The sequence below is a fragment of the Melospiza melodia genome, chromosome 8, assembly GCF_035770615.1.
Source record: "Melospiza melodia melodia isolate bMelMel2 chromosome 8, bMelMel2.pri, whole genome shotgun sequence".
Classification (NCBI taxonomy): domain Eukaryota; kingdom Metazoa; phylum Chordata; class Aves; order Passeriformes; family Passerellidae; genus Melospiza; species Melospiza melodia.
In genome coordinates, this window is record NC_086201.1 from 36,267,442 (window position 1) to 36,281,625 (window position 14,184).

Here is a 14,184-nt window from a genome sequence, read left to right on the forward strand (position 1 = left end):
AGAGCTGTTGTTGCACCTTCTCCCCTGTTCTTGCAGACCTGCTTTTTTTTGGAAGTACTTTTTTTATTGTTGATGTTGAGTGTTTGCTCACCAGGGGAGTGGCTGTGCCTCACCTTGGCCGTGCCATATCTGTTCTGCCTGGCTAAATGAGGGAATTGGAGTCCCTTTGGCAGAAGGAGTCCTCTATCAACCCAGAACTTATCTGAAATGGTTTTGTGATGTTGGCTTTTAGGCCAGTGAATGCTTTTAGGTCTCTCTTGTCACTTGAGTTTCTGTGACTATGCCAACGTCAGGCGTTGAGAAATCACAGCCCAGGCTATGCAAACTCAGGTGGATTTTGTTGCGTTGCCTGGCTTATTTATTTTTTTCTAACCAGTTTCCTTCCCTTACCCCACCTTGCACTTTTGGCAAGGTGCTGCATGCTGAGAGCTCCTTCAGGAAAGTCTGGTAAAGGGTCAGAAAAGAACAAATAGTGATAATTTTCTACTGAGGGACAGAAAAAAAAGAAAGAAACATAAAAAGTGTCTGTAAGTGCTTCCTGCTGAGCAGGGAATTAGTCCTGGCAAGCGGCTGTGGTTTTGTGGTTAGACATTGTTGTGGCAGGTGTCTTTGGGTATGCTTTTGCTTAGTATTCCAAATGATTTCTGAAGGTGCAGAGAACCCAGAGAAGCCATCAGTAGCTTTCATTATTTTCTTGTGCAAAGAAATTTTGGGAGCAGCAAGTTTGTCATTTGGCCCTTAACTAAAATGAATTGTACCTGGGAATTGTCCTTTCCAAGTGGCCACTTGGCTGAGATGTGGGAAGGAGTGGATTCAGTGCAGAGTGGATGACCACCAAACCTTATTTCTTTTGTGCCTCTCAGCATGTGAAATGCACATTTAATGTTGTAGAAGTTAAATATTGTTGTAGTTAATAGGAAGCATCTTTGGTGTTGATCCTGATCTTGGAAGAGGGGATTTATCCTCACCTTCTCCCATCTGAGCTTCCACTGGGTTATTTTATTTCCTTACAAGTCTGTCTGTACTGGGATAGTTTGCAGAGGGAATATCAGGGTATGTTAGCAAACCAGTTCACTTGCTGGAACTCTTCACTGCTGGGAGGAAAGGTCCCAAAATTTATGATTTGGGGGGTAAAAATAATTGCTCAAAGATGATGAACTTTGCTTTGCTCAGGGAATGTGCTTGATGTGCATGTCAGCATTTGCTGAGCAATGTAATTCAGTGAAAGCAACCCAATTAGCAGGGTTTCTGGTGTTGGATGTAGGGTTTGGCCAGTGCTGACTGGATTGGGATGTGTTTTTGCCAGCCACGTGCAGGTGGCACTGTCGGCCCGTGGATAACCACAGGCAGCAGGAGGCTTTCTAGCAGTTTCTCAGGCATTTTAAATTTGGGATATCTGAAGTGCTGGTGCTGTGCAAAGTGGTGGATTCTGAGATCCATCACTGGAGCTGCTGCGGCTTCCTCCAGGTGTTCCAAGGCAGGATGCTGCCTCCTTCCAGACCCTCTCACTGTCTCAGTGCTGCTCCATTTAGCATGGGAATTTAGCAGGATAGTGTGTGGCATTCAGTAAAACCACTGGTTTTTACAGTGCTTTCATAGAAAGAAAAAAAAGCCAGAGGGGGATTCATGGAGAACGGTCCCAGGAATGATGGAGCATCTCCAAGGAGGGGAAATGGAGAAGCAGGAAGTTGGAGCAGGGGCAAACTGGAGGCAAGGATGAGGGGCAGTACCTGTTTGGAAAACAGCCCAAATCTTTGGAAGCTGTATTTAACACAAAAGTAGCTCTTTAATCATAGATGATGATAATGAATCCTAGAATGGTTTGGGTTGCCAGGGTCCTTAAAGCCCTGCCCGTCCACCCCTTGCCGTGGGCAGGGACACCTTCCACTGGACCAGGTTGCTCCAAATAGCTTGGCCTGGAATAATTCCAGTGATGGGGTGGGTGCAGCACTTGGCTGTTGGTGGGGCAGGGTGTGACCTGAGTGCTGCTGTTCCCCTCAGCATGCAGGACAAGGCTGCAGTGATGGACACCGTGTCCATCCCGCGCTTCATCCCCGAGATCACCATCGGCGGCACCGAGTTCGACAGGATCTACTACGAGTACCGGGCGGTGAGTGCTGCTGGGGACACCTGGGGACAGCTGGGGACACTGCTGGGGGCTCCTCACTGCTGGGGGCATGGCTGGGGGGGTCCTCATTGCAGGGGACATGGCCCAGGGGTCCTCGCTGCTGGGGACAGCAGTGTCGTGCTTTTTATAAGCTACGTGCGCACAAAATTTGGTGGATGATTGATTGATGATTTGTGATCATGGTTTGTGTTTTTGTTTGGTTTTTTTTTGGGGGGGGTCAGTTCTGGGGTTAATTCTCTGTTTGTTTAGGGGTGGTTATGGAGTGATGATGGCGGTTGGTTATTGGTTTTGACACTAGGAAATATAGAGGGAGGTTAATTGGAAGTGTATTGATGATAAATGGTTTGGATCATGTGGGGATGTATGGTTTAATTATTTAATAAAAAAATAAAAATGTCAAGATTAAAAAAAAATGAATGCGTTAAATGGGATTTAAATATTAGTTCCTAATAAATGATAAAATAATTATGTCCAGCAACCATTGCATTATCTGTTGTCTAGAGGTTGGTAGCAGCCAGGGGACTCCTCACTGCTGGGGACACCCTGCCTGCCACCCTCCTGCCCATTGCTCCTGGGAACTTGTGCATTTTGCCCAAATCCCCACCTTTTTTGAAGTCTGGCTTCCCCCACCCAGGGGAATAATGAAGCAAATGGTTTGTTTCCCAGGCTGATTTTTTTGGTTTTTGGGTTTTTTCATCTTTAGATGTGGACTAAAGGATAAATGGTTTTCATTTGTTTCTGTTTCTTGTGCCCTGATAAGTCTGTGACCTCTGAAATCTGAGAGAGTCCCTTAAGTCAAACAAGAAAATTGGGAGCCCATGGCGAGTCCTTATCGAATGCTGAGGGAGGGGGTGTTTTTTCAGAGGAGGAATGAATGCTGCCTCGCTTCCCCAAAGTGCTGTTGCTTTAAATAGAGTGTTTCTGCACGTGGGCACACATCCAAAGCCTGTTGTGCCCAGTGCTCTCATACACCTCATGCAGGCTCCCACACAGGGTTTTAATTAGCTCCTGCCTTGCTGCTTCTGGAGACAGCAGCTTCCAATCCCCCCGGAGCTCTGCCCTCGTGCTGCTCAGTGCTCCCCTGCCATGGGGTCCTGTCCCTTGCCTAAGGCCCAGGTATTGGAGAAGCTCCTTGGAGAAGTTGTGGAGCTGATGGTAATTAATGCTGAGTGGCCAGAGTTACAGGTGAGCCTCTGTTCTTATTATTTTCCAAGCAGTCCTGAAGACAAAGGGAGGAGTATACAATATAAATTGTTAGAAGCCATGGTTTGCATCATCCAAACCCTATCATTTTTCTTTTCCTGGTAGCATACAGTCTCTTACTGAGATGAAAATGTAAGCTACAGATTTATGGACTTGTTTGGAAACTGATGCACCAATGTTTTCTTCTGGAATGGACAGAATATTCCAGTAATTTGTTCATCCTTGGCTGGCTGTGTAGTGGATCCTGGGCTCACACTGTTCTGCCTCATTTGAGATGTGACCTTTCCAGCTTGTAAAAGGGGCTAAAGCTAAAGGTTAAAGTAGCAGAAAACATCTGAGGTTATCTAATGGATTTGAAAACTCCCTGGTCCAGCTGAGAAATTGCTCTCAGAATTTCCTCCTCCTTGCTGTCACATTCTTAAATCCAAAACTTCAAGCTCAGGATTGTTGGAGCCCTCCCCTCCAGGAGCTGCCTGTGCTGTGCACACAGATTTGAGCAGGATCTGCTGCATGACTCGTCTCTAGCTCACAGCATCCATCTGCACTGCCTGTGCCTTTCTTCCCTGAGATGAGAGGGCTTTTTTTGGGGCTGACATGTCCCTTTGCAGTGGAGCTGGGAATTACTGAGGCTGCCTGACACACAGCTAGATGTGACCTCGGTGCTGTGTGCTGAGAGCCTGGGGTGAGACTTCTGAGAGGCTTTTTTCCTCTGCCTCTACAGCAGCACATGCTCTTTGTGCTGGCAGGAAACTGAGAATGTCCTGGCTCATCCACTAGCTGGCTGCCAGGAGAAATTTTTTTTGACTTGCCTTGCAGATGTAGCAAAGGGATGCTTGGGAGTTGGGAATCTGGGTACCTGGGAAGGAAAGCTGTGCTCTTGGATGGCTCTGCTCCATGCCAGTTAGTTGACAGCTGAAGCTGAGCAAAAAAAACCACCATTGCCAAAATATAATCTCCCTTCTGCAGCCTTGTTTGTAGGCCCTGATTCAGGAAAGTGCTGTGGAAAGTGATAATGTCCTTTGGAATCAGGAGGAGTTGCTTGTTTCAGGAAGTATTCTGTTAAATTTAGACTACTTTAATACTCATTTTCTCTCTCCTAAATGCTTGAATACTCCTTCAGGGCTGTGGGGGGTATACAGGGATGGTGCACAATGCAAAAGATGCTGAGTTTTCCTGTTTTCCATCAGCTACTGGAAGGGGAAGCACAAAGCCAGCCACACCTGCTGTTTTATGTTCTGAGGATTGCATTCTTTGTGCTGAAACTTTGAAGATCTGGGGGGTTTTTTTTGGGTTTTTTTTTTGGTTTTTTTTTTTTTTTCCTTTTACCTTCCAACTTTGTTTAGCAAATGAAGGCCTGAATTTTTTTTCTCAGGCAGAGGTGATGGAGCAAGAGGCCAAGCAGCACAGGCACAGAGAGCAGATGAGCTTCCAGACTCACAGATTTGGGCTGGGAGATTGTTTGGTCTGTAAAGAGGGAATCACTGGCCCCTGCCTTGCCCATGGCTGTGCAGGAATGGTCCCAGCTGTGCTGCTTTAGAACTTGAAAATAAAGGGCTTAGGCTCACTTGTAAGTAAAAGTTTAGGCTGACTTGTAAGCAAAGGCTTAATTATGGGATAATTACAGAAGTTTAACTTTTCCTTGTGGGAAATGCCTGCTTTTAAAGTTGGTGTAATGATGTTTACCACATAAATACAATGCTTTGCATAGGGGATTTTCCCCCCTGTAACTACTCCTAAATCCTTGATCTCTCCAATAGGCAGCAAACTGCTGTGCTTTTCAGAGCTCCATGCACACAATTCATGCTGCCTAATAATGGTGGTTTTCAGGGAGTTACAAATTCCAGGTAGAAGCTGGGTTTTGTTCAAAATATTCATTAGAAGCAACGAGGAAGGAGGAGGAGGAGGAAGGAACACTCTTCAGAGTTCAAGATTTTAGTATGTGTGCTTTTCCACAGAATAATGAGATGACCACATACAGCTCCAAATACTCAAAACTCACCTTTTTTTTTTAATGTATATCCTCTAAATTTCTTCTCTAAGGGCTCTTTTCATGTGTGAGAAGGTGGCTTTCTGCAGCCTTCTTATACCATGAAGTTCTCAGGCAGGGTCCAGCAGCTCTGCTCAGGCATTCAGAAACTTCTAAGGATGCTCTTCTGGCAAGGGAAAAGCAGCCTATCAGTGAGGTTCTGTAGATCAGAGATAAGCACGTTCATTCTTCAGGGAAGCAGCATTATTTTAGGAGCTGTCAGACTAGTAAAGGCTTGACTACCTTTTTTTTTTTTTTTTTTTTTCCCTTAACAACTGCTGTATCTCTGTGCCTTTCTTCCAAGTGCACACAATCCCCAGGGATTAATGCTCCAAACTCCGTGTGTGTGCGCCCTGTGGAGCTGGAGAGCTGGAGCACTTAGGCAGATGTGTTTGCAGTGGGGATGAAAACAAATGGCTCTGTTTAATGGAATCAGTGTACTTAAATAATGTGCTGATGTACTTCACACTCCTGCTGCATCTCCTGGAGTGGGGAGAACGGCGGCTCTGACGTGCGTGTGCTTTTCTGTGTACATAAAAGTGCAGCTGTTTGCTGGAATTTGCAGAATCAAAGAATCGCAGAATGCTTTGGAGTTGAAAGGGACCTTAAAACTCATCTCATTCTCACCCCCTGCCATAGGCAGGGACACCTTCCACTATCCCAGGCTGCTCCTGCTTCCACTATCCCAAGGCCAATGTCCAGCCTGGCCTTGGACAGGGATCCAGGGGTGTCGCAGACATCTTTTCATGAAAATCCTTTCCTTAGGATTTTTCCTCCTGAGAAGCTGAGAGGCCTCAGGAACAAAATGTAAACATTGGTTATCTGCTGCTGTGGAATGCAACAGGTGGATCTGTGATTGGCCCATCTTGGATGTTTGTAATTAATGGCCAATCACAGTGAGCTGGCTGGGACAGAGAGCTGGGACAGCTGCCTTTGATATCATTCTTTCCGATTCTGTTCTTAGCTTAGCTTGCCTTCTGAGATGAAACCTTTTCTTCTATTCTTTTAGTATAGTTTTAATGTAATATCTATCATAAAATAATAAATCAGCCTTCTGAAACATGGAGTCAGATCCTCATCTCTTCCCTCAACATAAGACCCCTGTGAACACTGTCACACAGGGGCGGCCACAGCTGCTCTGGGCACCCTGTGCCAGAGCCTGCCCACCCTCACAGGGGAGGATTTCTTCCCAATATCCCATCCATCCCTGCCCTCTGGCAGTGTGAGGTGATTCCTCCTTGTGCTGTGCCATGGAAAGGTAAGACAAGGCTCTCATTTTAATTCCCTCCCTGTTTTCCTTGGTGGAAGGCTGTTTTTGGGATATAGGGATGCTGAGCACGAGGCAAGGAGAACTCAAGCAGATATCAAAGTCCTGGCTGCTGCTGGGAGGTGCAGTCCAGCTCCTTCCACAGCAGCTGCACAGCTCAGCTGCCTTGCCTTGCTTCCTCTTTGTGCCCTGCTCCTCATCCTCCTCCCTCCTGCCTGTGTGGCTGGCAGGGCCTTGCAGTCCTGGGTAGCAGCAAGCAGGAGAGAGGGGAATCCCACACTCTTTTCCCAGGCTTTTCATCATTCCTTTCCATAAGGATGCAGCCTTAGGGGGCAAAATCCTCCCATGTCTGCCATGCCTCCAGGCTGGAGGGGCTGCAGGGCAGTAGCTTTGAGTGGTGGAAGGTGAGGCTGCAGCATGAGTCAGCTCTGTGCCACAAGCCAGCACGGGGAGTGCTGGAAGAGCTTGTGCTTGCAGTGGAAATCCCAGCCAGCCCCAAAGGGAGGGTGTTGAGGGAAGGCTCTGCAGGCCTGAGGGGCCCCAGAGCTGCTCTGGCCCTTCCTGGCAGCTGCGGGGCTGAGGGTGGCCCCTGGCAAGCACAAGGCCCTTGGCTCCCCATCTCTGCTCAGGGACCTCTGCACATGAAAATCTCCTGAAGCAGCTACAAAAGGAATGCTTGAGCTTTCAGAAAGCCAGAGTCTGGATCAGCAGCAGGATCAACTCCGGCCTTTGCAGGAGCAGGGAGCTTAGGATATCTCTCATTCTCCATGTTTGCCATCGTTGCCATAGCTGCTGCCTTTGATAGAACCTTCTGTTTTCTCTCTCCTGCCATTTTTTTCTTGGCTTGATGAAGCTTTCACTCTTTTTAGGACCAAGATCTCCTTTCCTAATTCTGTTTTAAAGGAGGTGTTTGGCAGCTGTAATGCCCAGCCCTATCTGCTCTTGAATCCAGGAAGGAATGAAAACAGACACACAATAAATTAGAAGAGGATTCATTTAAGGGTTGTTTTTTTTTTTCCTGTTTTATCTCTGCAGAAATATTTTTGGCCCTTTCTAAAGTACCAAAATGTTGCCTAGCTAGGTATCACTAAGACCAAAGGAATAACAAAAACCTGGGAATGACAGAGCTGTTGCTCAAGGATACCTGGATCTGCTCCTCTTCCCACCTTCCCACTTGTCCTCTGCTCTCACCAATGCTGTCCATATGGGGAGAGTGTGAGAGCATCCCCTCTTTAGGAACAGGCAGCTTTTCTACCCTGCCTGCCCTGAAAAGTATCAGGACAGTTGGCAGGGATATCTATCCCAGAAATCGTAGGGGAGGAGCCTGACAGACCTTGTAACAAATCTTGGGTTTGGTGGTTGTGTCTGTTTTATTTTAGGGGTGTCTCTGTGAATCAGGAAGACAGTCAAATCTCACTGGCATTAAAAATAATCCATTTTCAACTTGATAGTCTGTCCCTGTGAAAGGAAACGCTTTTTTATGTGGGAGAACATCCCCCTCCCCAAACCCCTCTTAATCCCATACCTGTGGAGGCATGTGATCCCCAGGGCAGATCTCTATTAAATTAAAATTAATTGGAATATAATTTAATAGAGGGGTAGCATCTCCATGGATCTCACACTGTGAAGTAGAGTCAGTTTGAGGTGTTTAACTGTGCTGTGTGGCTTGGATTAGTTCCTTGGCTTTTCCCTGCACTCTCTAGTGGATAACTGATCCTCTTACGGGCACTTCTCTTTCCAAAGGATTTTTATTGTCTGTTTTTTTAGTGAATGAATGAAGGGCAGGACAGCAGTCATTGAACAGTTCCAGCAAACTGGAATTGTTTTAGCCTCAATTCAGCAAAACTTTTGGGTGCTCTTGATTTTTGGGGCTGTGGTGGATGTTAAGAGCATTGAGGGCTTTATTTGAGTAAGGGGTGGCAGGAGTGAGGCTGTAACAAACACCTGAGCCAGGCCTTTGGGAGGCAAGCCATGCACACCTCAGGTGTGTGTTTGGAGGGGAAATTGTTCCCTTCCTTGCTTTAACTGCTGCTCTGGAGCACAGGATCAGTGGTGTTGGAGAAGATCATTGAGTCCAGCTTAAACAGCCCATGTCCCCAGGTGCCACATCCACATGGCTTTTGAATCCCTCCGGGGATGGGGACTCCTGGGCAGCCTGTGCCAAGGCTCACAGCCCTTTCCACGAAGAATTCTTCCCCTAATACCTGATTTCAATGTCCCCTGATGCATTTTGAGGCTGTTTCCTCTTGTCCCTTGGGAAGAGAGACTTGACCCCCCCCCCCAGCTGCAGAGGGGAACCAAAGGAGGAATAATAAGGAGCAGTCAGGAACCAAAACCCTCCCAGAATCCAGCCAATACCTGCATCTCCATGCTCTCAGATTCTCTCAGGTTTTAGCTGTGTGCCCACAGCACTGTCAGCCTTTGGAAGGGAGGATTTCTCCTGTAGGAAGCAGGAATGTGCTCCCAGCAGGGATGGCAGGGGCTGCTGTTGTGGCTGTTCTAAGCAGCCTTGGGGATATTGATGAATGAGCCCAGCTCCCAGAGCAATGACTCTGCTTTTGAGAGCTCTTTGATCAGTGCTGCTCCAAGCAGGCTATTTATAGAGCTCCTGGAGCTGTGGAGCCCAGCCACCAGCACAGAGCAGTGCAGGAATAGCAGGCAGTAATGGCAATTCTGTTGGTTCCCCAAAGGCTGCAGAACAAGGCAGGCTCCTCCTCAACAGCCTTTCCAGGTGGGTAGAGCCCTCCAGAGCTCTACCTGCACGTGCCTGCTGTGGAATGGTCTGGAGCAAGCAGCTCCAGCTGCTCTTCCCCAGCCTCTGCTGCTTTATAGGGCTTTTCATCATGTTTATGGTCTTGACAAGCACTTCTGTGGCAGGTTCTTAATTTAACTGATGAGAGGGTCTTGTTTTCATCTCTTTTCCTCATGCTCTTTTAAAGCTGAGCGGTTTGATGCCTTTGAGCTGGCTCTGCCTTTGGGTTCAGCTCATTTCAGGAGTTTTTGTGTGCTCTTGTGTGGTGGATTTTATCCCATCCCTCTGGAAATAATCCTTGCTGCCAACTTTTGGGCTCTGTGGAGTGTAATGCAGCAGGCCAAGGCTTCATTCTCACTCAGTTTCCATGGAGTGGAAAAATCTGTTCCTTGGTGACCTGGCAGGAGCTCAGCCTTGCCTCCTGCTGCAGGGATGTGGGGGAGCTCTTGGGGCTGCCTGGTGGGACCTGTGTGATCAGAAAATTGTGGAATGGGTTGGGTTGGGAAGGGACCTTAAAGGATCTCAGCCCTTCTGCTGACACCTTCCACCTCCAGCCTGGCCTGGGACACTTGCAGGGAACTTGTACTGCAAGAGAAGGGGAATATTCAGTCCCTCTCTGTTGTCTCAGCTGCTGGCAAGTCCCACAGAGCTTTTTCCTGTCTCCTTTCCATCATCTCTTGCAGCCAGGCTGCCCAGCCTGCACAAACCCACACGGCCTGATTTCCATCCCTGCCCTTGTGCTGGCCAAGGGCAGCCTGGCAATTTCAGCTGGGGGCACTTTGGAGCACCAGCCTACCCCGAGCCAGCACATCTTCCTCCTTGTCCTGCATCCCCACACCTTCCCTGCTGCTCCTGTAACTCCTCTCTGCAGAATCCTTCCCTGTTCCAACCTTTACTGCAGTTACAGCTGGAAAATGTGGGCTTTGAAGAGCCTGTGTCATCAATTCCCATCCTTCTGCTTCCTAGGTAATATGGGAGTTGTTTACTTCCCACTTCCCTTTTTTTTTTTTTCTTTTTTTTTTTTTTTCCTTCTTTTTGGCTATTTTGAAAGCTTAGTTGTAACAAATCCCCAAACTCTCCTGCCTTTGCCAAGGCCCACTGCGAATGATGGAGTTATGGATGAATACTTACAACACTTGCTTTGATGTCTTGCATGTCTTTAACCAAAGGCACACAGGGAATTTGTTTTGGACGATGAATTTGAGTTCTGTTGGGGTTGAATATTGTAGCTTTTTAAAGAGGGCAGATGTACCCAGAAACAAAACTGTAAACTGCTGTATTTTCCCAGAGATCTCCTGTTGCTTTAATAATCTACTTATCTGGGAATCTCTTCAAGTATCAAAGGGCCAATTATGTGCTGCCTGGAGAGGACCAGGGAGAGCTGTTTTTGTGTCACAGGAGGTCTCATGTCCTCCCTGGCTCACTGCTGGAAATCCATGGGGCAGAGGCAGTAATAATTTATTTTCATCTCCCATCTCCTCTTTGCTCAGTGGGGGCAACTCTCAACAGGCCTGTGTGCTTTCTGCAGATGTTTAGACAAGGCATTAATTGAAAAAGCTCAGAAAAACTGCTCACAAATGGTTTGTGACAAGGCAGGGTGGGGAGTGTCTTGTGGAGGAGGTCAGGCCTTCTGTCAGCTTGATTTTTAGGGAAAGAAGTGTCTTGTTTTTTGACATTCAAGTGAGTATAAACACAGTTCCCCTTCCTCAAAACAACAGGCTTCATCTTTTATTAAATAGTTCGTTTTTGTGGCCTGAGGACAGATTTTATCAAGAGTGCATCTTGCTTCTCTCTGCGGGGGCAGCTCTCCCCGATAGGATCCTCTTACGTGTTTTTTTGGAAAGCAAAAATCCTCAGGACAAGTCTGGGGTCTTGTGTGAGACCAGTGTTTGTTTGGAGACAGAGCAGATGATCTGTGCTTAATTACTTGGAGAGGCTGCCAGCAGATAGCTTATTTTTAAAGGAAGGGTTTGATTACAGCATCTTTGCTGCCTTCAGCCTTTCTCACCAAACTCATTGGGTTTTTCTGGTGCTTTGCTTCCTGGGCCCAGTATTGGAGCTCTGAGGTGTTCTGTTCCGTTTCTTTTTGGCTCCTGGAGGTAGGAATGGATGTTCTGGAGGTGGATTCTGCTTTTGGAACCAGGATCTCACCATCTCTGGCATTCCAGGTCATGGCCAGTACCTTCCAAAGGGTGCTGCTTCAGCACTGAGACTCACAGGCTGCTGCTTAGGTCCCAGGGTCCTTGAAATTTGGATAAAGGCTTCAAAAATCTTTGGGTTTTTCCATCAAAAAGTGGTTCCTGACTTTGCTGATGAAGGCAGGCAGATACTGTTTTTGCTTTAATGAAGATAAGTTCAGCTCTTGAAGGCTAAATCTGCAGTTTCATTTGAACAGTTTAATTTAACGTGGTAATTAACTCAGGATCTCATGCATGAAGTATTTCATATATTTAATAATGTGTGTGCCTATTTTGGAATGACATTCAGTTCCTCTCCTCCATGATACAGTTTGGGGAGCCATCTCACTCAGGCTGGGAGGGGCTGGATGAATCCAGGTGGAATGTGGTGCTAAACTCATTGGCCTCATTTTCATACATCTATTATGGCTTTTGTGTAGTGGCTTTTGCAGTCCCTCCTTCAGGTGCATGGCTCAGCCTTTTCTGAGAGCCTGGTTTTTCTGTAAGTTTGATCATTACAATGTCAGAAGAGTATTTCATGTTGTGTAGATCCCACTTTAGACTTTTAGAGGGGAGTGGGCAGAGTTGTGACTGAGCTTTCTGCTTTCTTCAGCTCCCCGGGTGCAAGTACGCGCCAGGCTACAACGCGGACGTTGGGGACAAGTGGATCTGGCTGAAATGAAATCCTGTCCTGCTGGAGCCCTGGCCAGGATGGACCACGGGACCTGAGGGAAGAGGAGCCACGTTCAGAGCACCAAGGAAACGCTGCTTAAATCATTTCCCATCCCCAGCAGAAGGGAGCAGACTCCCAGAAGGAAAATCACTTTATTCTGGTTTGTTTTTCCCTGAGTTCCTCAGGGATGTGTGATAGTCAGTGTGGGGGGTGGCCAAGTGAGCTGGGGCAGGCTCAACATCAGAGCTGAATTGTCTCTTCCTCAAGGCTGTGGCACATTATTATCCAGGATTGGTGTTGTTCTGCTGATTCAAGAGAAATTAAACCTGTACCCTCCTGGCTCTCACAAACTTCATTTCTTATTCTGTCATGTGTGGTGTTCTGTGAGGTTCATTAGAAGCAACAATGTGTTCTGAAAGGCACTGACTGGACCTCAGCAAAGCATAAAAAGTTCATTGAGACATAGAAATAAGTTATCTCAGTTAATACAGCAAAAATCTCTGCTTAAAATTCTAAAAAACAGTCAAAATAATTTCCAGCAGTTGTACTTGCAGCTTCTTGCTTTGATTCCACTATAGAGTGAAATGTTTGTTGGGTATAAAAGACGAGTGTAATTATTATTTTTGCAAGTCCCTCAAAGTCCAAGTTGGAAGGGTTTTTTCTAGAAGAAATTATTCACTTAGTACTAGTCACAGAAATGAGGTGCCTTGGCATTGGTTCAAGCACCACTGTCCAGATTTAGGCTGCAGTTAATTTTGCATTTCCAGCACGGGGCTCACTGCTTCAGTCACTGAGGAGAACGGCTGCCAGGCATTCCAGAATTTAGGGCAGAGCCTTGGAGTGAAGCAGCCAAGTGCTGCTTGTGCCCCTTCCTGTATCAAAAGCAGTCTGGAGAGTCCCTTAATGAGAGCCTGGGGGCTGCTGCAGGAGCAGTGGGACACAAGTGGGGCTCTTCCTGCTGATCCTGTCGTGCTTTGCTTCCGTGTTTCATGTCTCATCCCTCTGTCCCTGGGAAGGGATGCCTGAATCCTTCAGGGCTCCCAGGCAGTGCAGAGAGATCCTGAGCAGTGTGAGCCTCCTCCACCTGCCCAGAGCACCATCTCCCAGCTCTGAGGGGATGAAAGGAGCACCTGCTGTGCTTTGGGGATTCCTCTGGAGAGTGCAGCTCTGTTGGTACACGTCTCCTCCATCCTGGTGTTGCTGACTTCTCCGGGTGCTGGAATTCACTTGGCAGTGTGTGCAGCCCAGTGCCAGATCTGGAGAGGTGTTTTGTGTCCCCAGTGCCAGATCTGGAGAGGTGTTTTGTGCTGTGGCTAAAGCTGGGGGGGCTCACTGAGGTGCAGCTTTAGGAGCCCTCCCCACCCACTCCAGCAGCCCGGAGGGCTGAGCTTTGGACATAAGAGACTTTAATTCCAGTCAGGAAAAGCAATGCTGGCAAGCCCTGTGGAATGACAACATGCATCTCAAACACACTTTTAAAAATGTTATTCAGACTTTAACTCTGCTTTAAAACTGTTTATAAGCTAAATCTGTGAAGGAAATAACTTTCTCTCCCCTTGCTGTAGGAAGGAGTGCTAGCTTTTCTCTTCCCTCCTCTGTGTTTTTCTCTTCCCTCCTTCCCACTCCAACACCTCAAGCAAAATCTCTTAGCAAACCAGCTGTAAAGATTTGGGTTTTGGATGCTATGCTGTGCCAGTTGGATGAATCCATCTCCAGTTCTTACTTAGATTGGAGAAGATAATACAGCTCAAGTCCTCTCCGAGCTTCTGTGTAGGGGCATGTGTGAAATCATCTGCAGTCTGTCCTCTTATCCCAAATTCCCATTCCCTGGGCTTTGCCTCTTGTCTGTCCTGTCCTGTGCTTGGCTCTGCCTGCTTTCCCAGGGCAAATTCTCTGGGGAAGGCCACATTTATGGGCAAAGCCACCACCAGCTTTCCCTGTGGTCACTCCAGTTCAGC

The 14,184-nt window shown here is 47.3% G+C and overlaps 1 protein-coding gene across 1 annotated transcript in view; it reads left to right on the forward strand.

Annotated features, from left to right (window-relative positions):
• NDUFA10 (NADH:ubiquinone oxidoreductase subunit A10) overlaps positions 1-12,576 on the forward strand; it is a 29,656-nt gene extending 17,080 nt beyond the window's left edge. Inside the window, exons 9-10 of the mRNA XM_063162695.1 lie at positions 2,002-2,110; positions 12,167-12,576. Of these exons, the coding sequence (XP_063018765.1) occupies positions 2,002-2,110; positions 12,167-12,235 (178 nt within the window). The 3' untranslated portion in view covers positions 12,236-12,576. The remainder of the gene's footprint in view (positions 1-2,001; positions 2,111-12,166) is intronic.
• Positions 12,577-14,184: the final 1,608 nt, after the last annotated feature.